Source organism: Cuculus canorus, chromosome Z (genome assembly GCF_017976375.1).
Source record: "Cuculus canorus isolate bCucCan1 chromosome Z, bCucCan1.pri, whole genome shotgun sequence".
Lineage (NCBI taxonomy): Eukaryota > Metazoa > Chordata > Aves > Cuculiformes > Cuculidae > Cuculus > Cuculus canorus.
The window spans coordinates 24,350,288-24,378,235 of NC_071441.1; the positions used below are offsets into that span (position 1 = coordinate 24,350,288).

The 27,948-nt window shown below is 37.0% G+C and overlaps 1 protein-coding gene across 3 annotated transcripts in view; it reads left to right on the forward strand.

Annotated features, from left to right (window-relative positions):
* ADAMTSL1 (ADAMTS like 1) overlaps window positions 1-27,948 on the forward strand; it is a 391,465-nt gene that overhangs the window by 71,805 nt on the left and 291,712 nt on the right. For all 3 annotated transcript variants that reach the window (XM_054053917.1, XM_054053919.1, XM_054053918.1), the window contains exon 2: window positions 20,903-21,022. In XM_054053917.1, the coding sequence (XP_053909892.1) occupies window positions 20,903-21,022 (120 nt within the window). The remainder of the gene's footprint in view (window positions 1-20,902; window positions 21,023-27,948) is intronic.

Sequence of the window (27,948 nt, forward strand, 5' to 3'; positions counted from 1 at the left end):
CAGAAAACCAACCCCCTCCTTGCCCACACCTCCTCAGGTGTCTCTCCACAAGTGATTTGAGGCTCTTGATATGAAGGATGGACTGGAGGAAAAGAAAAAAAAAAGATGAAGCTTTCTTCCGGCTACTACAGGAGGCTTTACTCTTGCAAGCTCTCATCCTACTTCAACCACCCTGACATATGCTGGAAAAGTAGCACGGCAAGCTGTAGGCAATCCAGGAGGCTCTTGGAGTGCATTGAAGATAATTTCTTAGTCCAGCCAATAGAGACCCCCACCTGAGGGGATGCAATACTGGAGCTGATGGTCACTAATACAAGTGAACTCATCAGTGACATTAGGAGTGAAGGCAGCCTGAGTTGCAGTGATCATGCACTGGTGGAGTTCAAGGTCCAGAAGGATATGGGACAGGCAAGAATAGTCAGGACCCTAAATTTCAAGAAAGCAGACGTCCAGCTCTTCAAGAAATTACTTGGTAAGACCTCCTGAGACATGGTCCTTGGTGACAAGGAAGAGGAATAGAGCTGGAAAATATTTAAGGAAGCTTTCCATAAAGCGCAAGAGCACTCAGTCCCCAGATGTAGGAAATCGGGCAGGAAAGGGAAGAGACCAGCATGGCTGACTCAAGACCTGCTGGTCAAACTGAAGAACAAGAGGGAACTGCATAGGCAGTGCAAGCAGGGACTGGGAACCTGGGAAATGTATAGGGATGCTGCCGATTATGTAGGAATGAGGTCAGAAAGGTCAAGGCTCAGCTGGAGCTGAAGTTGGCAAGGGAAGTGAAGACCAACAAGAAGGCCTTCTATAGGTACATCAATCAGAAGAGGAAGTTAAAGGGAACGTAGTCCCCCTGATGGTTGAGAATGGTGACCTTGTGTCAACAGACGAGGAGAAGGCTAAGGTACTTAACAACTTTTTTGCCTCAGTGTTCACTGACAACTGCTCTGCTCATCCCTCCTGGGTTATGGGACAACAAGGTGGTGATCAAGGGGTAAACCCCCTACCACTCTAGAGGAGGATCAGATTCATGACCACCTGAGGAACCTGAACATATATAAGTCTATAGGACCTGATGAGATGCATCCCAGAGTCCTGAGGGAATTGGCTGATGTGGTTGCCAAGCCACTCTCCATCATATTTAGAAAGCCATGGCAATCAGGACAAGTCCCTGGTGACTGGAAGAAGGGTAACATTGAGCCCATTTTTAAAAAGGGCAGAAAAGACGACCCTGAGAACTACTGACTTGTCAGCCTCACCTCTGTGCCTGGGAAGATCATGGAACAGATCCTCCTAGAAGACATGCTAAAGCAGATGAAGGACAAAGAGGTGATTAATGGCAGCCGGTGTAGCTTCTGCAGAGGCAAATCCTGTATGACCAACTTAGTGGCTTTCTCTGATGGAGTAGCCAGAGCAGTTGACACAGGTAAACCAATGGATGTGATCTGTCTGGACTTCTGTAAAGCCTTTGAAACAGTCCCCCACGACATCCTTCTCTCTAAATTGGAGAGAGATGGATTTGATGGGTGGACGGTAAGGTGGATAAGAAACTGGTTGGATGGTCGTATTCAGAGAGTAGTGGTCAATGGCTTGAAGTCCAGATGGAGATCTGTGACAAGTGGTGTCCCTCAGGGGTCCATATTGGGACTGGTGCTGTTTAATATCTTCATCAATGATATTGACAGTGAGATTGAGTGCACCCTCAGCAAGTTTGCAGATGACACCAAGATGAGTGGTGTAGTTGCCTCACCAGAAGGGCAGGATGTCATCCAAAGGGACCTGGATAGGCTGGAGAAGTGGGCCTTTGAGAATCTCATGAAGTTCAACAAGGCCAAATGCAAGGTCCTACACTTGGGTCAGGGCAATCCCCAATTTCAATACAGAATGGGGAATAATGTGATTGAGAGTAGCCCTGCAGAGAAAGACTTGGGAGTGCTGGTTGATGAGAAGCTGAAAATGAGCTGGCAATGTGCACTCGCAGCCCAGAAGGCCAACCATATCCTGGGCTGCATCAAAAGAAGCGTGGCCAGCAGGTCAAGGGAGGTGATTCTGCCCCTCTATTCCTCTCTTGTGAGACCTAATCTGGAGTCCTGTGTCCAGTTCCGGAATCCTCAATGTAAGAAGTATATGGAGTTGTTGGAATGGGTCCAGAAATGGGCTACAAAGATGCTCAGAGGGCTGGAGCACCTCCCATAAGAGGACAGGCTGTGAGTTGGGTTTGTTCAGCCTGGAGAAGAGAAGGATTCGAGGACATCCTATAGGAACTGTGCAGTACCTGAAAGGGGCTACAGGAAAGCTGGGGAGGAACTATTTACAAAGGCTTGTAGTGACAGGACGAGGGGCAATGGTTATAAACTGCAGAGGGGCAGATTTAGAAGAATTTCTTCACCATTAGAGTGGTGAGGCACTAGAACAGGTTGCCCAGGGATGTTGTGGCTGCCCCATCCCTGGAGGTGTTCAAGGCCAGGTTGGACGGGGCCTTGGGCAGCCTGACCTGCTGGGATGTGCCCCTGCCCATGGCAGAGGGGTTGGAACTAGATGGTCTTTAAGGTTCTTTTCAACCTAAACTATTCTATGATTCTACGATTCTATGATTCTACGATTCTACAATTCTGTGCTTATTGGTTGGCTTGGATTACAATCATATATACTATCCATATTAGCTATGTACAAAGGACTATTGTATGTGTCCATGTCTGCATCTGCAAGAGGTGTTTCTACTGACAATTAAAAACTGTTTTATTTCTGCATTCTTTAAACAGTTCTGCAGAGGAATCTCCTGGGGAGTATTTGTAAAGAAGGGTAGGATTTCTCCACTCAGGATGTTAATCACCATATTGAAAAATATAAACTGGTGGCATCTTCAAGACAGTCCAAAATTCCCACCTGAAGCATTCCTGGACCAAGTAGTCAGATACTGTGTTCCGAAGATGGCCACAGTTTCAGTGCATCACCTTGGTAGTAGTCAGCTCACTATTTCAAATCAGTCCATTTTCTCACCTGTGCAGGAGGCTGTCTGGGAAGTTCCTAGTTCATGCAGGGAACTCATGACTTACGGTCACTAGGTGCACACACAGGCAGATCCCTAATATTGGCCTAGACCACATAGGACAAACTTGAATCACATCCTTGTATCTCACCTGATAGGTCTTAAGTTCTATGTCTCTTGCTGCACTACTGTTGTGTTGTGCAGGTTTCTGAAATCTCATTTTCTGGCAGCTTTCTCTCCCTCCTATCTTCAAATTAATCCAATTTCCTACTGTATTTCTTGTCAGCTGTCATTTTTTTCCTATGAGTTCATTTTGGAAGGATTTCAGACATGATAACTTGCAGCAGGTTACTATTGGAAGAAGAGTGAGCTTTGCATCTAATAAGGAGACTTTGCTGCATGTTGAAGTTTAAAACTGAGAATTTGTTACACCATAGAAGAAAAGGGAAAGATGCCACTTGACAGATTTTTCAAGGTTTTTTGCAGTCTTGGCTTTGAGAATGTCTTGCCTTTTCATTTCTAGATGAACTGAAATGACACAAGAACACTAGAAGATAAGAATCTGCATTGATGAGAATCCAAGAAACAAGAGGCACAGGTGGTCGCATTGCATAAAGAGTCATCACTCTCTTAACCTTCACAATGGGGATATGAAGGTGTAGTAGTACAATTAAATTCAGCAGGAGAAAGGCATGAAAAGGAGTAATTAGGCCTGGCATGGAAGAAAGCATGACTTTTATTTTCCTTTCAAATATAATTGACTTTTCCTTAGTTTATTTTTATTCTCAAAAAAATCCTTGGTTTGATCTTCACTGGAATGTCCCTCAGGAGAATGAGACAAAAGGAACATGTTGAAATGAGAAATGCACTAGCTTTTCTATTAAATGAGGGCAGCTAGCCAGCATTTTCCTAATATTTTTTCAGCATATTTTCCACTTATTTGTGAAATCTTGTTTTTCTGAATTACTAGTCCTTCTGAAGGACAATGTTGCCCCTTTATGCTTGATTTTACAGTGTAATCTGTTGATATCACTGCTCAGAAAATGTATTGGTACTTGGAAACAGTAGACGTTGAAGAGGATTTTCAAATATTTTGCTAGTTTTAGTAGTTACATTCCTTAAGTTCTCACCTACATGTCTTAATACTTCGGGATTGCTTTGTTTAATGGCTCTTGTCTGATTGAGGTTGGATGTTAGCCATACCAGTGACCCGTTGTGGTTTACTGTAGTGTCCTCCTTTCCTGTGCCTTCTTTGGGGAAGACAGAAGTAACAGCTACATGATACTTTCATGCATGTGGCCAGTCTTCTCCCTGGTAAAGGCTGTAGATTGTACAGCTGCAATTCCTTAGTGAAAGCAGATGAACTGTGACCTACTGCTAATGGCCACTTTGGGTTACATCATCCCACAAGGCACCACCCACTCCTCCAACCGGAGGTTCGCAGCAAACAGGCAGCCTTTCACTGACACTTCATGAATTAACAGCTACGGGCTGCACAAGAAGAGCACAGTTGGCATCTCTTCCCCCTTGGAGACCTAGTGTTTGAGATCCCTGTGGCAAAAATTCAAGGGAAAGAGGATGGATTACAACAAGCATCTTCTTGCTGTTTTGGAATTTATGTTGTCCCTTTGGCAACAGTGCTTTTATTTTATTTGTTTGGGTTTGGGGTTTTGGTTTGGTTTTTTTGTGTGTGTGTTTTTTGTTTGTTTGTTTGTTTTATTTTGTTTTGTTTTCCTTCTGTGCTACTAGGTTAAGTTATTCCTGAAAAAGATAACCCTCTTCATGCAGAATGCTTCAGGGAAAGTGCTGAAGATGAATTCCCATTCTTCTTGCATGACATCCTTTTGGTTCTTATTAAAAGCTGACTACATGTTTCTGTTTCTTATCATCCATGTTTTATACTTCTGCTCTTGAAAGGAGTGATGTGTTCTGTGGTGAGCAAATGCTTCCTCTCTCTGTCTTGCTGATTTGAGATGTGCTTCTATGATGTGATCTGTCAGGCTGCCCTCAGAATGTGATTTTGCTTTCAGATTTGAAATCAAATGACTGATCAAACAAAAAGTAGCTAAACAATTGGTTGCTGCTGGACGTTGGACCAGTAAAACCTACTTGTTGATTCCTTGCAAATAAAGTAGTATACAGTATAGTGATACAAAAGCTGTTGAAAAGTCAAACCACTTCTGAGCAGCATTTATCCACCATCACAGCTAGTGTGATGTAGTCACCTTTTAATACAGAAGCAAAGAAATTCTCCAAGGCAAAATAGTTTTTAACCTGAAGCTGGATCTCCTAAAATTATTCAGCGTCTATGCACTACCGAGAGTGAAAGGTAAGGAGGAGTTGTTAGGTAGGCAGGATAATTATGTATAGTTGGTAGCCTGATCCTAGTTACTAGCATATAGTTTTGCATAGGTTACTTTATACAGATGACTTTTTATGTCAGTAAAAATGCATTTAATATTTTAATCCAACTTTGCAATTTTATATTCCACAGAGATATTTGTCACTCTGAAAACAGAGACCTTGAAAATTCAAAACATACTGACAGACATAAAATCTTATGTGTTCTTAGTTGAAAGATGACTAATAGCAGCTGCATATATGTTGTATCTTTAAAAAGTGATGCAAATACTTAATAATCTGTGCTCATTTGTTGGGAAATATAGTAGACAAAGATCTATGCACCAGCTTAGCCTTCAAAAAGCTTACAAAGCTGGACATTTACAAATTTTTATCCAGTAGTAACTACTTCTATGACTTCTATTTCCTTATTTATATTGGTAGAAATATGTCTGCAAATTAAATAGGGAAAGAAAATCTGGATTGGTATAATTTTGTTAAAAATTCAAATGTGCTTCAAGTGAAGTAAAATGTGAAAGGTGTGTAATAGTTGACAAAATACTATGGACAGATTTTAGATTACCTGAGATGAGTTAAATGATTATTTTCCTGGTTCATGATATCCTGTAAATTCCTTATACAGTTTAGATAAAAATACTTCATAGGAACACATTTTAGGCAGTACCATTAATATTTGTGTGCTGGATAAGATGCCTGAAGCACTCCAAGATTTTTTTTTAAATTTGACTTGAATAATACTTTTCTGAAACTTGCCAAATTGTTTCTGAGTTTAGTCCTTTTCTTGAAAATGAGTAATAAAGGAAAGCAATACAGAATTAACTACACATTTAAAGTAACTTCTGCTTATGTGTGATTAAAACTTTTACCTGAAGAAGAAAAATGTATGACTGAACAAAGGCTATTTCAAGGTTTGCTGTTTTTTTTTTCCTCAAAGATGTGGCTTGTATGCTAAGGTGCATTTATCAGTAGAAGGAAGTGCCCTAGAATAGATGTTGAAAAATAAATCAAATTTTGCTGCTGTGTGAATCAATTATGCTGCATATGAAAACAGAACTAGGAGGAGTTTCCAGGACCATTTATTCCCGTCACTGACATTGTACATACCCTCTTTTTTTTTACAGGTTGATTTCTAGTTTCTGGGTTTTTTTATTTGGGGTAGGTTTTGGTTGGTTGGTTGGGTTTGGGTTGTGGTTTTTTTTTTTTTTTTTTGCCACTAGTACTCATATAGAGAAGCTGTTTTGGAAAAAAATCCAGCTGATTACTAATATAGGATTGTGAACTATAACTTCAGATGTCAAGACAATTTTTTTTTTTTTTAAATTTTTGATTTCCTACTGGGATGAAATTAGTTTCTCTAATGCAGCAAGCTCACAAATAATACAGAAGCAAATGTCAAGAGGTCATGCATTTTGTTGCACAAAGCATGACAACTTTGAAAAGTAAGAAAGATCCCAATGCATATTGTGTGTAGTGGAGAGTAATGGAGAGAAAAGGGCCAATTGAAATCTAGATATTAATATAGCTATATTAATATATCTATATATATCTAGATATTAATATATCTAGATATTAATAACATATTAATTTCCATATCATGTCTGGACTTTCTGTTTAGGCAGATGTGTTGACTCACTGAACAGACAGCTTTAAATGACTTACTGTGACCATTCTTCTACTTCAGCTTGTATCGGTGAAGTTCCAGTGTAAAACCCAGACTCCTTGTGATTTCCAGTCCTACTTACAAGAGCAAAAGTGGCTTTATTTTATATTAGTTCAAAATGCAAAATAATGAGGTCTAATATGACTATAACTCATTCAAACATTTCTTTCATCTGTGATTCAGAGAAGTATCTAAACAAACGGGCTCTTTGATGAAGTACTGCTCTATCTCTAGTGCCAGTTAGCCTTCATTTTATTCACCAGTGAACCAAATACAAAGGCAATTTTTATGACCAGTAGCCCTGTTTTTTTAGCAACTGCAGTGAGGCAGTTGCTTCATTTCACACAAGCTTCTTAACTGCTTTTTAAAAACTGTCATTGCTAAGCAACTTTTGTGCAGTAAATGATCAGCTAAATCTGTTTAGCTCTCTATTTGCAGGGAATCCATAAGGAGATCACAGATTATCATGTAGTTTTTCAGTTGTTCCCTATGTCATCACAGACTCATACACTTGGTGGTTTTGTCTCTTGATTTACTGATTTATAAGATATTGAGGAACAAAACTGAATTTAGAGTTTAACAGACTATATTTAGAGACTGTTAAAGGTTATTAAAAGATTGTTAGAACTAAATTTAACTTATTTGGCAGAAGAAAGCAAAGGCTTATACAGAGGCACTGGTAGTTTACATAAAGACTTTTCTTAATTAACTTTAAATAACAATAAAGCACCGCTAAGGCTAGTAGAGCTAGAATAAACAGGATTGTGAGAATATAAATGCAATTGGTGGAATTTATTTTAGGGAATATGTTTTGAGTATTTGCTCAACTGTTACAACTAAATGTCAACTGCATTTCAACAGGCAATGTAAAAATGAAATTTTTATTAACCTTTCGAGCCAGTCAGTTACTTTCGTATAAATGAAGTTTTACACTGGGTTTCCTTATAGGTGGGGAAATGGTTCTTCTATTAAATGAGCAGGTGAGTAAAAGCTGGGAGCACTTTTGAACTTAATAAGTGGTGTCTTGTAAATTCTCTGCCTACTCTTTGCTGTATCTACAGATTTTATGATAAGCCTTTGTGCAGAATATTAATTAAAGATATTTTTAGCCTGCCACCAGTTTGGGTTGGAAACAGCAGTGTGTACCTCATGGCAGATGGTTTTATTTCTTTTAAGTTTACTAACAAAGAAGCAGCCATAGACATGTGAAAAACCAAGAAAATTTCAATCTGGGAAATCAGCAGCAAGCTCAGAGATACGTTTTTAAACAAATAATGTTGCGTATAGCATTCAGGCCAAATGGGAAAAACAGTGTGTTGTATCAACCTTTCAAAGGACTTTTTCCCTATGTCATCAAAACAGTGAATCAGAATTTTTCACTAGCACCGTCTGTTATTAATTTTCTGTCACTGAAATATAATTATGTTTAATTCAGTGTGCTGCATGGTGTGTTGTTCTTTTCCAAATCCTTGACTGTAATGATATTCTCTAATACTACTAAATTTACAAGATGCAACACAAAAAAAAATGAGCCTAACCCTATAGCTTGAGAATCAAGAGTGAGAGACGGTTACAAAATATGTTCTCACCTGTCACAGTGAGAGAAGGCTCAACTTGATCGCTTCACCCTGTACAAGCAAATGTGTGTTCAAATATAGATGTTTTCTTGACCTAGGTTGGAAATTGTCAGTGTGCATCAGCCCACAACGGGTTAGCTGTGAAGCAATTTTTAGCTAATAACATTACTGTGCTTGGGCACTCACCTTATTTACCAGACCTGGCTGCCTCTACCCGAAGAGCACATTGATGCTCAAAGAACATGTTTTTGTTGGTAGAAGACACAAAAGCAGAAACAACAGAGATCCTCAACAGCCTTTCAGAAAATTATCTGTGGGATTGCTTTGAACATTGGCAGCATCATATGCAGCTGTGTGTCAACTCAGAAGGGAACTATTTTGAAGTTGATCTTAGCTGATTTTCTTAATTTGCTAAATAAAAAGATTTACAGGCACAGTCCTTTTTTTTTTTGGTGGTACCTTGTAATTCCTCTTATCTCCCTCCTGTCCTTCTTTTTCCTTATTCTTTCAATATGCAGCACCTATTTCACAAAGTAAATACTGTTTTTTCTGAGTACGTTGATTCTGGTTATCTTTGTGTTTGAAAAAAATTGTGGAACTGTACTGCTCATTTCTCAAGTACTTGGAGTAACTTCATTTGAATTTGTTGAATTTTCTGACTTCTGATCTGTTTCAAGTGTTCTGGATTCTGAGACCAGAAGAAGAGTGAGCTTCTCAGCTCCTTCTGGGAATTGCTTATTTATGTGTTCTCATCCATCATTCTTACCATTGTTTAAGAGTTCATTTTTCCTGCTTTCCTGGCTGCTGTATGTTACCAGAGTGCCAAGGAGATGGATGATAGTGAAAGTAGTCAGAGCTCTTTGGCGGCTGTTATGTGTAGTGTCTCTGTTTAGTGCTCTTATTTGGAGTATATTACCTTTTGCAACATTTTTCATTGTCATTCATAATGTAGGCTGCCTTTTTCTGGAGTCCAAATGTAATAGTACAAAACTTCTTTATCCAAGGAATTATTAACATGGAATTTAAAGTTCTACATCAAGATATACCTGTGAATGAAATCACTACAGGAGATGCTCCTGAGCTTCTTTGGGAAGTATTTCAGTTTTCTGTTGATGTAGATGTGGGCTGTAAAATGCCCATAATAATTTTCTCCCTGAACTTGGAGAGTATGAGAAGTGTGTAAACTGTTGTTTTGTGGGAGCCAGAAACCGCAGTCCTGTTTCCATTCTTGAGATGTGAGAAGAATTTCAGGCTGTGTAGGAAAAAAGTGAGTTCCACTCAGAGGGTTTGCTTTCTACTAAAGGTATCCAGGCAAGTGATAAATTATATTTCAGCCTGTCAAAGTTAAGTTTTAAATAATAAATGCTAACAAATATCAATTTCTACATTGTTTCTTGGAAAATGTAACTTGATGGTATCTTCCTGGATGATGATGGCTTAGCATGATTAAATCCAGTGGTAAAGCATATGACATTTAAAGACATTTTAATTGTTTTTATCATAGTGGCTGTTTCACAGTTGTTGAAACAACACCTCATTTTTCTTTCCAACCTTTCTTTGAATACACTGTGACTAGATGCACTCTGTTGCACATTTGAGAGAGAGAATCTGGCCTGGATCTGAGCTTCTGAACAGAAGGCAATGTGATGTTTTGTGTACTGGTCTTTGTGCTGAGTATTCTGGTACAAATTGGCACTGAATATTGATATGCATCTACAACATTTAAGTTCTTTGACAGCTTTCTTCAGGAGGTCTGCAGCTGGGTGTGAATAAATAAACATGGAAATATATGTACTCTGCGTTTTAGTAGATGACATTTTTCCAGTTTAAAACTCAAATCTGAAAATGCAGGAGCACTTATCTTCTTGGCTTTATCTGGTTCTGCTTAGTGATCAAGTGTTCCAGACCTTCATGGTGAAGGCATTGCATACGTTACTTCATTGCATTCTTAACGATATTCTATATAAAACTTATTTCTGAGTAAAAATAAAATTTCTTTTTCTATGTTTTGCTATTATAACTGTAAAATCTAAAGATTAAAACCCAGAAAGTTGTCTACTTGAGTTTCAGGATTTCTTGTTGATGTGCCAGATGGTTATGGAGGACTGAATCATTTTCATTTTAGGAAATACCTCACTTCTATGTGAAACATGGACCAATCAGTAGAAGAAATCAAAATAAGAAGTTCTAATTTAGAAAAGTACACAATAAATTCTCTAGAATGTATTGCAGCAGGAATATCAGATATCATCAAAACTTACTTTCAAGTATGCTAGCACTGACACAGAATCATACTGGTGTTTATCTGGTCCTGTGGCACATATCCAGCTTGAGTAATTAATGACTTCAGTCAAAAATACACACACAGTGAGCAGAAGTGAGCAGACATAGTGTAATCTGCCTTTGTCAAATGCAACATACATTTATCTCTGATTTTCTTGCTCCCTGATCTCTAACTAGCACTATACATTTCAGTATATGTTAACATTCACTGTGTTAACCCTATATACTCTTCATATTAATTTACATGTCTGGTTCTGTTATAATCTATTACAATTTCGATCCTACTAAGTTCATCCTTTGCTAATAAGTTTCACAGCTCAGCGATCTTTGGTGATTCACACCACCCTGTTTCATCACCCTGTTTCTACAACATCACTACAACATCACCCTGTTTCAGCTGTACAGCTTCTGGGCAGCTTGAAGGATTGGACAGTGGCATCTGAATTAATAGGATCATAGAATCATAGAATGGCTTGGGTTGGGTTGAAAGGGATCTTAAAGGTCATCTACTTCTAACCTCCTTGCAGGGACACCTTCCACTACATCAGGTCGCTCAAAGCCTCAGTCAACCTGGTCTTGGACACCTCCACGACTTCTCTGTGCCAGTGTCTCACCACCGTCACAGTGAAAAATGTTTTCCTAATATGTAATCTGAATCTCCCTTCTTTCAGCTTAAAACCATTACCCCATGTCCTATCACTGCAGTCCCTGATGAAGAGCTCTTCGTCGTCTTTCCTGTAGGCCCTCTTTAAGTACTAGATGGCTACTATAACGTCTCTCTGGAGTGTTCTGTAGGCTAAATTCTGTGTGGATAGACCTGTGGTATTGATAAAACGTGACACTACATTTGACAGGGTGCTCAGTTACTTGTGTACCAGTGGGACATGCCCTCAAACTAGTGAAAAATCCAGAATTAACATATTAATTTTTTTTTTTTTGTCTGAAAACTGCATCACTAAGCATTGCTAGTGAAAGCTGTCAGGAGATTGAGATGAGTTGAAGATTCTTTCTGTCTAGATTTTTGGTGCATAGTAGGCTTTCTATCTGGAAACTCCTGTGTATCTTTTGTTTCTTTTAGAGTTAATCCCTGCAAGGAGTGCTGCATTTTGCTCAGGGTTATGATCAGAAAAGAGTTGGAAGTAAAAATTATCTTTAGAATCCCAGATCAAGGTATTTCACTCTGGGATACAAGTAAAGCCCTGAAAGACAGGATAAATTTTCCTGTTTTACATAGATTCCGTATGAAAGTCAGCAGATTCAGCCTGGGAAACAGTCAATTTTAAGTTCATTGAAGCCAAGCAGGCCCTCAGAGTAGCCTCATGGCAGGCATTTGGGAGCTTACTGAAAGGCTGGTTAATTCTCTGCTCTGTCTGCCTCTGTGCAGACTCTGTTGGCTGCTGAACTTCGCCTCTAAGCCTCAGTCTTAAAAACATGCAGTCATCTTCTAGCAGCTCTAAGTAGCTGCTGGATGTTATACTCTCTATAGCTGGTATTTCACTCATATATACCACTTTTTTTTTTTTTCGGTTAACCTGTACCATATTTTAAACAGCAAGATGTAATAAGCTGCACTGAAAAGCGTTTTAAGAAGGAATTGGGTGTAATGACGGTCTCTATTGTATATTGTACAATATTGTATATTGTATATTCTACAATTGCTAGTACAGGATATTATTTCTCCTTAATCATCAAGTGATGTGATGCATTTTGAGACTGGCTACTTCTTCTAAAAGATGTATTTTCCTTCATCTAGAAGTTATTTATTTGTGATGCAGAATACATTATGCCTTATTGCAGGAACTATCTGTCTGAAACTGTATAGCGTGATAACGGATGTAGGCTTTAACTGTCAATGCTATGAAACTCTGGAAATGCTGTGAAACACCATCTGATGAGACTACAAGGTGTATCTAACATGAAACAAGCTTCAAATTTCCACAAAATGAATATGACTCATGTTAGAAATCTTCTGATTATTGACTGTAGGAACACAACACAGTGTGCACAGATAGGGAACACCAGGTAATACAGGTTGTGGAGCGGAACTTGGTTGTTGTGCTAAGGAGGAAAGTGGGTTTTCCGTGAGCTGAGAGGGTGTGGGGAGGATGTTCTCCAGCTGGGTATTCCAGTTTGTAGCACTGGTCAGCTGCTGTGTCACTGTGCACCACACTCAGACAACAGAATCTCAAATATTCTGAAAAGTGAATTAGATATATAGTACGTTGCTACACGTTATAGCCAGAAAGATGTATGGAAGGATGAACAAATAATTAGAAAGTCCTAGGGTGGTTAAAAAAAAAAAAAAGTATTTTTTGAAGCAGGTATAATTCTTCAGCTGGTATAAATCAGTAGTTTGAATTAAGTTGTGCTAATTTATTCCAGCTGGATATCTGGTCTTTTACTTGCTAGTTTGTTTCAAATATTCAGCCCTGCTATCATTATCTCCAGAAACCACTCAGCTCCTTATTATAGCATAAAGATCTGAGAGAAGTTAGAAATTCCGATTGCAAGTCTGACCCAACTGACTTCATTGATAACACATGTGACAGAGGTTTGGTACACTAAATATGGAGAGATAAAAAAGGAAACCTCCAACCCTATAAAGACAAAGCTTCTATTTTATTTCCCCCAAGGGGAAAAAAAAATCCTATATCCACATACTGTTCAGAATTAAACAGGACTCTGAAGTTATTAAAAACAGTCTTACCATTGGCAGAGAGCATTACAAATCTCATCAAATCTATTTTTAAACTAAAATACAGGACATAAAACCATTGTGAAGAAAAAGATTCCTCAGAATTTATGAATCAAGTCGTGTAATACAAGGACAAGCACAGTGGAAAGATTTACACAGAATCTTATGCTATGAAGCTATTCATTTTTATGTTTTTCTTACTGGATGTCTTAATATTTCAGAAGCATGACAAAATCCTAACTTCTCTTTCAACATTTTGCAAGCTGTAACAAAAACTTAAGAATCTGATAGCAAAATACAAACAAAGCATATCATTATATTGATGGACATGGTAGTTTAGCTAACCAGCTGAAATCATACTCACCTGGACTGAATAGAATTTGTGATACTTTATTCTAAAAGTAAATATTATAGAAATCTAATGGATTTAATTGCAGATCATAAAGATAGTGTTGCTATTGCTTTCTAATATCTAGATCGGCTATTTGAAGTGTCTAGCTTGCTGTAGATACTGTTATCATTTGATTACCAGATAAATTGTATTAGTAGCATTTTTTCTCACACATGAAAATACCAAGTGCAATAAATCATGATAATCCAAGTACAGCTAATTAGGATATATGTTGCAAATCAATGGTAAGTCTTGTTTTCTACTTTTTTTCATGCTAACAATAATTTGAAGACAAGTACTCCTGATTAGACAGCGTTTGGAAATTACTGATCTTGCTTATGCCATATGATTATTTGTTCATGCCGTTTGGCATAGTTTGTTGTCTATTCCAGCCTTTAGGAGGATATTTCAGGTCAGCAACAATGTACATTGTTTAAGGAACATACTGAGGCTTGCAGAATGATTTCTGAAGCTGTTTACTTGTCCACTTTCTCACATGGCACACACTGATTCAAACCATTTTAAAATTGATTAATCTTTTGAAAAATGACAGTGGAGTTAACCATTCCTTCCCTGCTGACAGTCAACCAAGTGAGGCAATGAAACAGTGATATAAAATGAATTCTCCAGACTATATGTATTGATTTCCTGTAATTGTGTGTCATATAGCAATTTGTGTGTCTGCTTTCAAGTATTTTAAACAATAGTATTTGTTTGGCATGTTTTGGAAAGTGAATCTGGCGTGAATTCAGACACAATCTTCCCCAAACCACAGTAGTTTTTTTTATTTTTTAAAAAAGAAGTTTCTTGAGGAGCATGAGTCATACTCATCTAAACATCTCTGGTGTATCTAATAAATGAGAAATTAGATAATGTTCTAAAATATAGTTCCAGCTTTTATTCATAAAGTTTTCTAACATATGTGCGTTTTGTGTTAACTACTGCTAGAAGGGTTCTAAGCAGCAGGATTTAAAAGGAATTGTAAAATTAAATTTGTTTGCTTCTATGTGACTTCCCCTTTTATTTTTTCCCCCTTTTTTTCTTGTTCTTTCTTTTCTTCACCCCTCCTGCCTTCTTTTTTGGCTAAAGTTGGTTGTCATTGGGAGAATTATGTGGTTTTGTGCATTCTGCATTTTTGGCTTTCTATTTAATGGGGCCATATTGGCTTTCTCCCTTGTTGGTACACTAGGGGTCAAGTGTAGGCGTGTGCATGCTTTACAAATTTGTCCCCGTCATTGCTAAGGTCTGTCCAAGATGTTAGTAGCTGGTGGATTTGTTTGCGGGACACTTCATGCAGTAATTCTTGAGTGCAAATCACTTTTTATTTCTTTTGTTCATTTATAATGAGATACTGAAATGGACCTTAAATAATTCCTTCAATGAATACATTAACCAGACTCTTCTATTGTGCCTGTTTAAGAACTGAAAATAATTAGCACAAAGCCATATTTCCTTCACAGAGCTTTAAAAGAAGTCAGGGCATTACCGTTAAGATAATCAGGAATTCAATGTCTGTGGAAAGGCAGGGAGGAAAGAAAAAAAAGATTAAATATATTTCAAGACAAGAAAAAGATTTCTGGTGGGAACATTTCACCATTGAATAAAACATTCCCTTGGGAAATAAAGTGCTATTTGGGTTTGTATCTAGAGGCACTTTGTGAATACCTTGAATGAAGCCCAATAAGAACCTCCTTCTCCCTTACAAAACTCTAAACCTACAAAACCTCTACAAACAGTAGCAAGTTTCCTAAGAGACAGACTGTTAATTCAGAAACAATAATATCATCAGTATTCAGAAACACTGGAATCAGAAAGCAATATTGTTTTACTCAGGTCTCTGGAAAGAAATGTTTTCCAGAGGCATAAGGGTTTATTTGTTTGTTTCTGGCATATGACTCATCCTGCCAAGGACATCCTAATGAGGTGTCAGAAGAAGATATTGCAGTAGTGAAAAATGCTGGTTTAGGGTTGATTTAGACAACTTTTTCTTTCATTTAATAGAAAGTTAACAAATTGAGAATAAGAGTCATGAAAGGTAAGAGTTGTAAGGCAAGAAATGGGAGCTAACTAGCTATGTCATGGAAAGCTAGGAATCTAACCTTTAATAGTGATCTTAAAAAAAAAAAAATTCTGCATGAGCAAAGACAGCTCCCCTTCAAACCAGAATGACAGGAAAGACAGGAAGAAATACCATTGAAAACAGTTAGCTTAAACCTGGTACAGCCTCTTCTACCTTAAGTAGAGATGCTGTACTTCTTCCAGATTAATTGAAGATGAGAGAAAATATTGAAGATGAGAGAAAAAAAACAGAGATCATCCCAAGAATCTGACTGCTTTCTTATAGACTTTCTGCTTGCAGTGGCTGCATCAGTCACGTACGATCGCTTGAGTTTTCTCCTACCTTCTCACTGATGTTCGCGTTTTCTGTATAGTGATACCCTACCAGTAGGTGACTGTCCAGCTTGTCAGTAATGCAGGTGCTCATGTGAAAGCTATTTACACCCATGTGCACATTTGTCATTGGGCTATGGGGTCACTGGGAATTTAACCTTCTCATCTGAGGCAGTTATTCCGATAGCCCACAGTTTCCTTTCATTTTCTTACAGTGGCCTAGAAATGAAACAAATAATCTTGTCTGGCCTCACAAAAATGAAAGGAAAAGAAAGCTTTTTTTGTTTTGTTCTTAATTGTTGTTTTAGCAAGATAACCATTTATTTGGACTGAATCAAAACAGAATTAAGTTTTATAGAAGGAAAGGGAGTTTTCATGGGGAGAACAGTAATCTTCATAGCCCTAGTTCAATCTGTGAGAACGGAATGGTAAAAGAGAATGAAAAATCAAAGCTGGAGCTATTTCTACCTCTGCTTAAAAATAACATTTTTTTTTTTGTTTGTTTTGGAGTCTGCCTTGCCTCTTAATCCACATTAGACATAGATTCTTCTAGTCTTCCATTTAGAACAAGAGCTGACTTCCTGACCATAAGGACTTCAAATTATCAACCCTATTACAAATGCATTGATACAACCTCTCTGATTACCTGAACCTGCATATTTCTCTATGCCAACCTAGAAAATCTGTTCAGAAAATTTTCACAGTTTCTGAAGGACCAGTGTATTAATGTGTAATACAGAGACATAGCACTTGGAGAGTGATGTCCTTAATTAAAAAGGTCTCCTTTTGCATGTGTTACTCTGAAAAACATAGTGTGCCCGTAACCAAGAAATTCCCACAAGTAAGAATACAGAATAGATTTAAAATTGTGTGTAGCTTTCTGGCTCCCTATGAAGGAATTAAAATTGCTCAGTATGATTAACAGTGGCAGAATCAGGCTGTAAAATTTCTGTGTGTTTTCAGTTCTTACATGAACATTGGTAAAGATAAATAGCTTTCAGAATTCAGATTTTTAGCCAGACTATAACTGCTTCTAAGTTTCTATATTGGTCTTGTATACCTCTCTACCTATCCTAATTCCATTTTGGAGAATTAAGAAAAAGAAAATTTGGATCAAAACTGGAGCAGAAAACGATGGAAGACCAATGGTAATGAGGATAATTTCCTTATTTCAGAACTCCCTATGTGATTTTGCTCAACATTTACTTGAGGCACCAGCATTTCTAATCAAGTTCGTTTGGCAGCTATCAGTTGCTTAGAAACACCCGTGAGTCTTCTAGGATGCCTTTTCTTCTTATGTGAGTGATTGTGTCTTGTAGGGCTGAGGTGAAATAAAGCTCTTTTCATGCATATAAATGTGTGGCAGTGTTATATTTGGAAGAGTGCAGGCAGTAAAGTGAAATATTGTTGTTAGCAGAGCTAAATAAAAATGACTTGCTCAATAACTTGCCTTATTAAAAGCCTGCACTCCACATCCCTCACTGTGTCATTGTACCTTTCAAGTATTTAATACCTCAATTTGTATAATTTGCCTCATGTTCTAATTTGTTTCTGTGAAGAGATTAATGCCTAAAAATACTACTAAGAAAAAGTAATCATTTTCATTGTCAAGAAACTCAAGGACTCTCAGAAAAAAACAACAAACCAGTAAGCTTAAGGAACCTGACTTTTAAAATTATTTTGTCAGAAAAGCATTTTTAATGAACCAGTGCAGATTTTTTTTTCCCCTCAAATTTGGATGTTAGTGCTTTGGGCTTTGAATATCCAAAACAAGAAGAGCTTCAATGGAGAAACTGCACCTAGGATTTGCCCAAATAGTTAGTTATAAATATTTGAGGGCAAATTTGTTATTTCTGCTTTGTGAGTGAGACACTTTGCAATTCGTTAGCCTCTGTGCTGAGAAAGGTGCTATCAAAGGCCCAATGATTATTTGCATAAGATTCATGGCCTGCGTTTGTATTTCTGTGCCTCTTGAATTCAGCAAAGTGTTACTATTACAGTTTGCTAACGAATAATTATTAGTAGTTTATTGCTGGTCACAGCAAAGTTAGTGAAGCTACTTCCACAGTGGGACAGTACTCAGATGCCAGAAAACTTCTACTCCACTGGCTGAGAGAGGTCTTTCCACCCTCTAGTTTCTCTTAGGTCTTCTATTTTCTAATTCTGTATTTATCTGCCTGATTCCTCAAAGATTTCTGACCACACCATTGGATGTAATGGCACAAGTCTGCTCTAAGAGTGATAAGAAGTGAACTAAACCAAACCAAGAAAAATGTTATTGCTTGGACTTTTGCTGGAATTTTGTCCCACCTGAACTTCATAAAAATCTTCTTTGCGATGTCAGTTGGGTACTGAATAGCTGTATAGGTTCCTCATGCTGAGAAACTTTGGTGCTATGCTGCTGAGCTTAGTGTGGGCATCAGTGAAATGTCATTTCCAATGTCGTTTCCATGTTCTTGAAAAGCTGCATATTTGAGTGGGTTATTGCTACTGCTAAGGCTCAGATTTCTGCCAGGCCACTCTTTCTTTGTATTGTTTGCTCACTGCTTATGAAGAGTTGACTTGACTTTCTTTAGAGACCGTTTTCTAAACTTGACTGACCTAACTGAAGGAACAGAGATGAGAGATGTGGTGGCTGTGTTACAATGATAATTGTTTTCTGAGAGAATGAAATAGCATTATGCATCTAGCCAAGTCTTTAAGGAAACTTGAAAATTGCAAAACTCTTTCTGGATGCTAATCCAATTTACCTATACTCTTATTAAATTGATTGGTTCCAGCGCTCTCAGTATGACCATGCTCTACTAGGACTATGTTTCACCAGCAGATCTATAAATTACAGTGATTCCTGGAGGAACTGCTGATGAAAAAGTGTACAATGTAGTCAAGGCAAATAGCCTTTTTTAGATGGCTGCATGCTTTTCAATTCTCACCTTTTTTTCTTTCAAAATTTTGATTCAGATTTGCTGAGGGAAAAAATATATTTTATTACTGCTTTTCTATGTTTTTTATTTCTCATATTTCTTCATCCTCGGTTTCCCAATGCCTTTTTATTTGACTCTCTTGGTCTGTTCTTCCTGAATAGTGCCCCTGGCATCTACCTCCTTCCAGTGTAATTATCAGCAGTGAAAGTATTAATATTGATACAGTAAATAGTTAAGTTTTTAGCAATACTTGATTGAGATTATTGATACTGCAAATGGATTCTTTATAAAATCTTTATTTTAACCACTGTACTTCAGTAGGTTTGATTTCTTTTTGAAAACCAGTTAGAAATTGTAGTAACAGAAAGTTCTTACAGGGAAAAGACTTTACAGAATCTGGGTATGTTTTTATTGGGGCAAAACAGGCAAAGTAGGAGGGTGAATATTTTCTACACTGTTTGTGTAGAAATTCAGAAATTAGAAGCATGAAGTTATAAGAAAACCTAATTAATCATAATTTTATCATTACATTTACTGACTTTAAGTACTTAAAATCAGAAGTAGAGACTGGTGCTTAAAAGTAAAATAAAACTACAGATTTTTTTTTAAAATAACTTCTATTGTTGAATACTTTTTGCCAGTCTTGGGATGAAATGCTGTTATGAAATATCAGGTATTCCAGGGACATTTTTATTTGCAAGATAATGATTTGCCTATGATTTTTATTTAAAAAAAAAAAAAGAGTATCACTAGCAGGCTTTATCTACCATTTCTGATTATAGTGTCTTGTCCTTCGGATGGAGAAACAGAAAAATACAACCAGGAACTCTAAACTCCACAATTACTAGGCATGTGTATCTCACATACCTTTCTAGGAAGATAAATCAGTGTCTCATATAAATCAATTCTTTATGATTGTTATACTTGCCTAATTCCTACTAGGGCCAAATACTAAAGTACAAAATATTCTTAGTTATCCATTTGGATGAAACACACTATTCTCTCAAGCTGAATCACCTTCAAAATATGTTGCGTATTGCTGAAAACTGAAAAATCTACTAGAGTTGATAACGTGCTCTCTGTTTCTGGTTGTTAACAAACTTTATGGCTATTTCAGCTGTAGTGGAATTCTTTATATGCAGTCCAATGAAAAGCAACACACTCCGTTAATATGTAAACACTCATCCTTGATATTTCACTGGTTTCCAACATTTAAAAACTACTTTATACCTGAAAAAAATTATCATTCTCTGGCTTGGAAAACCAAATTGAAAAAGGATGTGGGTACATGAAGAGTGATGTGGATTTGTTGTCGTTAGTTATTTCCAAAACTATAAGAACGCCATAATAGTACCCAGGACGTTTTGATAGGTATTGGTTAGACACTTACTGATGAAATAATTTGTTTCTTAAGTAGCTTATATATCTTCTAAACTTGAAAACAGTAAGTGTAAAATTAGGCTAAGTGATATTGAATGCATTAATGGCAATGGTGACAGGTTAGAATAAATTTAGTAAAGGAAGGCAAAGAACAATTAATGGACATTTTAATCTTCCAATCTTGTATATCTGGATATTATGAATGTGTCTTTGAAGGAATTAAAGTAGCTTTTCCTAATGTTATGTTTTCCTTCTAGGTTTATGGGGACCAAAATCAAGGAGCAGTTTTCCTACGTGAATTTACATTGATTCGGAGAGAAAGTTTTCATGATGATTTCCTATCTGATTTGCTGAATAACCACAAAACAGAAGATCCGGTAGGAATCTTCTATTATTCTAAAATATTTCATCAGAAGTGCATGCAGAAATACGGATTTTTGTGACAGATCTTTCATTCTGCTTCATCCACTTATGGAAAGTTACAAAATTAAATTTGCTTCATAAAAATGTCACCTTAAAAATATTGGAAAATCCATGTAAATGGGCTTTTTCATAGGATGTGTCAAATGCTTATGAGGTTTCATTGCTTTAAGGACAGACTTTTTCAAATGAAGAACAAATTGGTCTTTTGCTTTCTAATGAAAATTTCCCTCATTCAGAATTTCATCAGTCTAATTTCTTACCATTGTTTGACTTGTACATGCAAAGATAGTTTTATTTTTTATTAAATATGAATAAGTAAAGTTAAATCACAGTTCATGTAAAAAATAGTGTTTTGAAAAAAAATAATTTTATGAAATGCAGAAAGGAATGTAACTAACAAGGAGAACAGTTTTATGAAAAATATATTTTCACTCTCTTTTCTATAAGCCTGGCAAGATATCTGTTTCAGGTCTGTCTAGCAGATAGTTCTCTGATGGTTTTGAAGAAAGAACAATGAAGTAAAGAACTTGGATGTCATGCTTACTCATTCTTTAATATGAAATAAAGCAAGCCAGCTGATTTTAAACTGCAGTAAATTTATAGGTCTGATATTTTCAAGGCCTGATGTATTATGATGTTTAGCGCATTGTGGTTTGACAGAAAGTGGTGGTGCATTAGTGTCTGATATTACCATGAACTGGTGATGTATTTTAGGGATTAAAGTTCAAAATAAAGGCTCTATAGGACAGGAGGAGAAAAGGAAAGTGATTCTAGAATAATTAAGGGATAGCAGAGCTATACTTGCCTCCTTTCAAATCAACTTTTTCTCATCACCAATGACAATGGCTAAAGTTAACTTTCTTAGTGCATGAGTCAACGTTAGGTAATTATCATTGGTGGGAGCATGTAGAGCTAGAACTTTGGAAGGATAGGAAGGATGTCTTTTGATATGTCTTATAGCTCAAGTCAAAGAATCCAGTTAACTAAAGGAGTGTGGGCATTATACAATCCACTGTGTTTGTGCTAATACAGCTACTGTCAGGCAAATTATCCTTTATGCTTTAGAACTCTAAAAGAGATTTCATAGCAGGCAAACCCAACACTTTGTTTTACCACTGAAGGTCATTTTATGGCAGTTCAGGATTGTAGCAAACAACCGCTTTTTTTTTGCCAGGACAATGAAGATTCATTGAACAGAGTGCTGGTCTTCCACTACCTCCATCCACTTATCAAGGAGATATAACTGCAGCTGTTATTCATTAAAACTATGCAGCATTTTTTTACTGTTTTGTTGGTACCAGTGAATTTATTTGTTGCTTTGTGCTGGTTTATGCCTGTTTCTAGGTCTATCACAGTTGTGTTCACATAAGCAGAAAGTACACTGCAAATTATTCATGGATTTGACTTCAAGGGAGTGTTCTTTCTTTATTATTATTTCACAAGGATGCTGTGTCGTTCCTGTGATCTTCTTTCTGTGCAGCTCTGTATCTATGAAAACCACAGATATGCTGAGAGAATATTGCACAGAAAATACAACTTTGCAGCCTTCCTTTAGGTATGGCTCAAGAAACTTTTATTCCAACCTGATCTCTTTGTAAACCTATCTTCAGCTACAGAAGCGCATACTATTTTCTCCCCATCACTGGTTTGGGAGGGAACAGGAAGTCTGGAACAGCTTAAAGAAACTTTTCTGTATTTTGCCTAAAATATTTTGCTTGTATGTGCAGTCTCAAAGCTTGTTTACTGTGTGCTACGCAGGCTTTATTTCAAAGATAAGCATTAATTTCAATGAGGGCTTTTCTCTGGGACTTACTCTAAATTTCTATTTCTTAAATATGAGTGAATTTGTTTCCCTTAATTTCTGTCGCGTATACAGGATATTGTTCCTGTTTTATCGATGTAGACTCAAAGAGTAACAGACATTAATATCAAAAGCATCTACTTTTCTTGAGTAGTATGTTTGAGACATAAAGGACCCATTTTTTTCATTTCACCTCACATGACATAGCAATAAATTCAGAGGGGAAGTATTGACCTCATGCAATTATGATCTTTGCCTATGGAACTGAAGATAATAGGTAAGGCATCTAGGAGAGCAAAGTGTGTGATTACTAAAGTATCAGAAAAAAAAGCTACAAGTTGCTTGTCTGGAGTGATACAAACACAGAGTTGCAGAGGCAGAGATAGTTTTCCAGGATAGAAAGCACAAACTATATTTCAGGACCAATCTTTCTCAATTCAAAGGAATAATTTTCCTGTAATTTCAATTCAGATCATGATGTATCTAGCACGAAAATCTACTGCAAAGATGTTTTTCTAACATATGAGACACAGAAAACAGCCTCTTTTGCCATACTTTCCCAATATATCTCCCACTTAGGTTCTTTTTAGGAATCCTGTGACTAACATAAGGTAGGCTTTTCTGTTGGCAGCTTTTCAAAATTAGTGCGCAAACAAAGCCTCAAAGAAAGCTGTGGAGCTAGTGTCTTAAAGTTCCTATTTATCTCTTCCTGAAAGTCAGATAATACTATTTAAGGTTCATAAATCCTGTGGCAACTCAATAAGAAGTAACTATTGTACTGAGAAATTACTTTAAAACTTAGATCCAAAGTTTTCTATGCTAAGGTCTGATTCTGAGATAAAGTTATTGTCTAAAATTTCTCTACATCATTGTGAAGTAAGATTGAAAGCAAGCACTGTTTACAGCATGTTGTGTATGCATTTTAGATGGAAGGGATAATTTTCTGAATTTAAATATAATGAACAATTTATGCTGTTTTGTGACCATACTTTTTTTTTTTTTGTTTTGTTTTTTTAATTGTACTCTGGATTATTTGATGTGTAACAGTAGACGATGCTCAGCCTGTTGACTAAGGAATTTCCCAGCCTCTTAGCTAAAGATTTCATATTTCTAAGTGGTTATGAAACAGTGCTGCAGAATCCAGTTTTTGAGCTCCTTAGGGACAGAAAATCACCAGGCTGCAGGAATTACAGCGCCTGCCCCATGCAACTGCTGACATGACAGATAAAGAAAAATTCTTTGATGAGAGGAAGTACTCTTCTCTGACTCATCTTACCTTGTATTTGCTCTCTGTAGAGAGTAGATCTCACTGGTGTAAGTTAAGACAGTCCTTCATATGTTGCCACCAGCCCACATATTCTAAAATCGTGACTCTGTCCTTACAAAACCATAAGATTGATCTAATATTTTGGGGATTTAAAGCAGAGCTGCTGGAATTTGTACTTGCACACAGAGCCCCAGGAATTGTGTAAGAGTTCTCTGGAAAATAATGTCCTCAGAGACTCAGATCAAACTGAGGCATTGTGTAGGGTGGTAAGGAAAGTAGTAAGAAACAGTTACTGCACAGACTTCTCATAGACCACCTGTAGCAGTGTGGCATGATGGAACATGGTTTGTGAAGCTCTATTTCATGCCATAAGCACTTCATTTATTTAAAACAACAGGATGTCCCCAGGCCACAGGTTAAACATCATTGCTGTGGGAGAATTCTGTATCTTTAGAGGTTAGAGAAGCCTTTTCAGTTTTTTCAGTGAAACAGAAACTTTTCTGAGATGGGAGGATTATCTTCTTCCATTTAACTTGTCTCAGCTGTTTCATAAATTCAGAAACATCATTTGGCCACTAGCTGATAAATTGTGTTCTGACTTACTAACATCATCTTTTGTGTTGCTCTTCTCAAAATTGATAGTTCTCAAATACCTTAATATATTATAGCAATCTCTAAAAAAATATTTTTTAAAACTTCTGACTTGTGGTTCAACCCACATTCATGACTACTCCTCATCCACTTACTTTTTTTCAGCATAGACTGTTTTCAGTGAAAATCTTTTTCTGCCACAAATGTTTGAAATGTTTGCAAAATAGAGGCATAGCCATTGAATGTTTTGGATCCCTAAATGTTCCTATACTTTTCTTTTTCTGTTAGAAATCCAATTAAGACACTACTCCTCAGGAAAAAAAAAAAAAGAAAACCCAACAAAATATTACATTCCAAAGCTTTAATTCCAGGTCCCACAGCTGCCAAAACTGTCTCGTGACTGCATCTAGTGCTGGAGTTGATGCAGGAGGAAAGGAGGCCGTTTTTAGAAAGACTGAGTTACTAGCCTTGCCCACATCAGGAAAATGAAAAATAGAAACACAACTAGGCGCTTGTTTGTTTAATGATACAAAACACTGTTTGGTCTACCATAGTACTTAAACAGAGTTAAATTTATTCATGTATGTTCTAGATACCTCTGCCCTACAACTGAAATTTTCCAGCAGATTAAGTAGCTTCTCTACTTGCTTCACTTAAGTACTAGAAACTCTTTTTTTTCATTACACTCTTTTGACTTTTTAAAAGAAGTTAATTCAAATAAGCAGTGACATATTTTGTATTAATGCATTATGAGGATGCTCTTTACATGTGCAAGTCCTACTTCTGTGCGTTTTAATAAAGGTCCTTTGAAGCTGCAAATTGCAACTGTAGTGTAAATAGTTCATGAAGGAAATTAGTTAAGAAGAATTACGACACTCAAAATATGTGTAGTTCTAGCTTTTCAAAGCAAGCCCTCAAGATCATTGTTTCCTAAGGTCTCACTTGATAAAATACGTAATTCCTTTATTTACATAATTGGCAAAATTCATATAATATTTTTATGGAAATTATTAATTAAGGTACAATGGGTTATGGGTAAGTATCAAGTAGGTGAAAGAATAATATAAAAGATCTGACTTGAGGTATTCCAGATTTCCTCCTCTACTTGAGGTCATGAATTTCACCTCAAATTGTCCTACAGAAGGCAAAGGATGAGTGAAAAGAGCTATAATCACTTAATCACTACTGATGAAGAAACGCATAGCTCATTTAAATGATTCGGAGGAAAGGGCTCCTTTTCTTGGACTTACATTGCATCCTTGACAAAGAACACCTTTTTCTACCACAGGTAGATGTTAGCTGATTTTCTATTCTATAAATATTAATTGACCATACTAGTAAAATATGTGGCTGCATAGCTTTAGCTGCTTGCAAGTTTACCAGTCTTCATACTTTCATATTTCTGTGTTAGGCTGGTATAGCTAGGTTAGGTTAGGTTAGGTTAGGTTAGGCTGGTAAGTTTTATTCATTTTCTGTGTACATGTATATGTAATACATATATGCCGTAAATAGCTAATTGCAGATACAGGTACACTCACGTACCCCTTTATAATGTGCATATGCCTATCTAGATGCCTTGTTTGCAAAATGAGTCTCAGAAGTATGCAGTCAGGCAGATGTTTTAGCAAATGCTCACAACCAAGTTATCGGAAACAAACTAAAAGAAAAAGTCACAGCTTGTTTTTTCAGTTTTGCAGTTCTGGCAACTTTTGAACTATGGTCTGTGATGTTTTAGGACCACAAGCTTTTCAAGAATGCTTCTCTTGCTTCCTAGTCATACAGAGCTTTCTCAGCTGCACTGAATGTAGGCGTAGAGACTTTGGAATCAACACTGCCTCTTAGAGTTAACAGGGATTTTGTTTGCAGTCCTCTGCCCTCGGTCAGTGCCCCTCAGCATCACTGCAAATGAAAGGGGGATCATTTTTTTCCATCCTTGTTCACACGAGCCCAGGCTGCCTCCTGAGGATGAGGGTTGGCAAATCCAGCCTAGGGAGCTTTGACTATCTAAGGGAAAGGTAGCACTTCAGGGGAACTAGAGAATGTTAGAAATGCTTAAACTTTTTCCTTTTTGGGTCACACTAAGCTACATCAGGGCATTATTCCTAGAAAAATTATGCTACTGAAAAAGCACTGGCAGGGTTCAGAGTCTAAATTTAGTTTTCTGACCTAAAAGTAAGTCTGTATGCATGCATATTTCCAAGCTATCATGTGTGCCATCATATTCTGGCCTGGTTTATTGAGTTGCCTCTGGTCTAGGACACTGATGAAGGGGTTTGGAAACTGCTGCTCCTGAACTGTGTTAAGCAGAACACTGCCAATTTCAGTATCAGCACAAAAGCACTGGTGGATGAATATATAGTTTACACTTACAGTGAGGAGGCTTAAGTTCTAACATCTTCACAGTTTCCTTTACCCTAGATCTTTCCATTTCTTTCTCTCTCTCTTTTTTGTTAATGTAATCCTTATCTCCCAATTTTGGTAAAGCTTACAGTGATGGTGTTCAATTTGAAAAGTGACCTTTGTACAAGCATACCTACGGACAAAACTCATATGTTTACATGTTCAGGTAAAGAAAGCAGCAAATGATTTTGTAGACCTGGCTAAAGCCTGTACGTTGTCAGCATCAAGTAGCTGCTTACAGAACAGTTTTGTAGCATTTACTGTGCTCCCAATGTCTAGATTTAAAATGGTAATTACTTGAAAAGCTGTGAATGGATGACCACAGAATCAGAATAAATCCTAAATTGCTTATCCTCAGTTGCAGTACCATTAAGTACAATGTGGTTTCAATAATCAGTTGCCACATACTGAATTGTTAAATCATTGTGTGTATTTAATTTGTTGGTATTTTTAACTAACATTCCATAATTTTCTTATTAAATCCACATTTGAAGATTACATTCAAGTCAGCTTCAGTTTTATTCTTGCATGCTTTCTATGGCTTCTCTTCCTTACTTGTATCTTTCAGATTAGTAGTGCAGGCCTGTATCCAAATATGTTGGCTGTACTCCATTGTGCCTTACAACAAGATATTTGTCAGTCTGATCATACCAGACTTTTTGCAGGCTTTTAGTAAAGCAAGAAGCAGAAGATTATTGGTAGGTTCTAAATGTGGGTGTATCTGTAAAATTTTGCTCCGAGACATAGGGCATATTGTATCTAGCTTTTAAATGACAATCCACTCTAATTCCTTTCCTGCTACAAAGAGTCTGTTGTTGGAG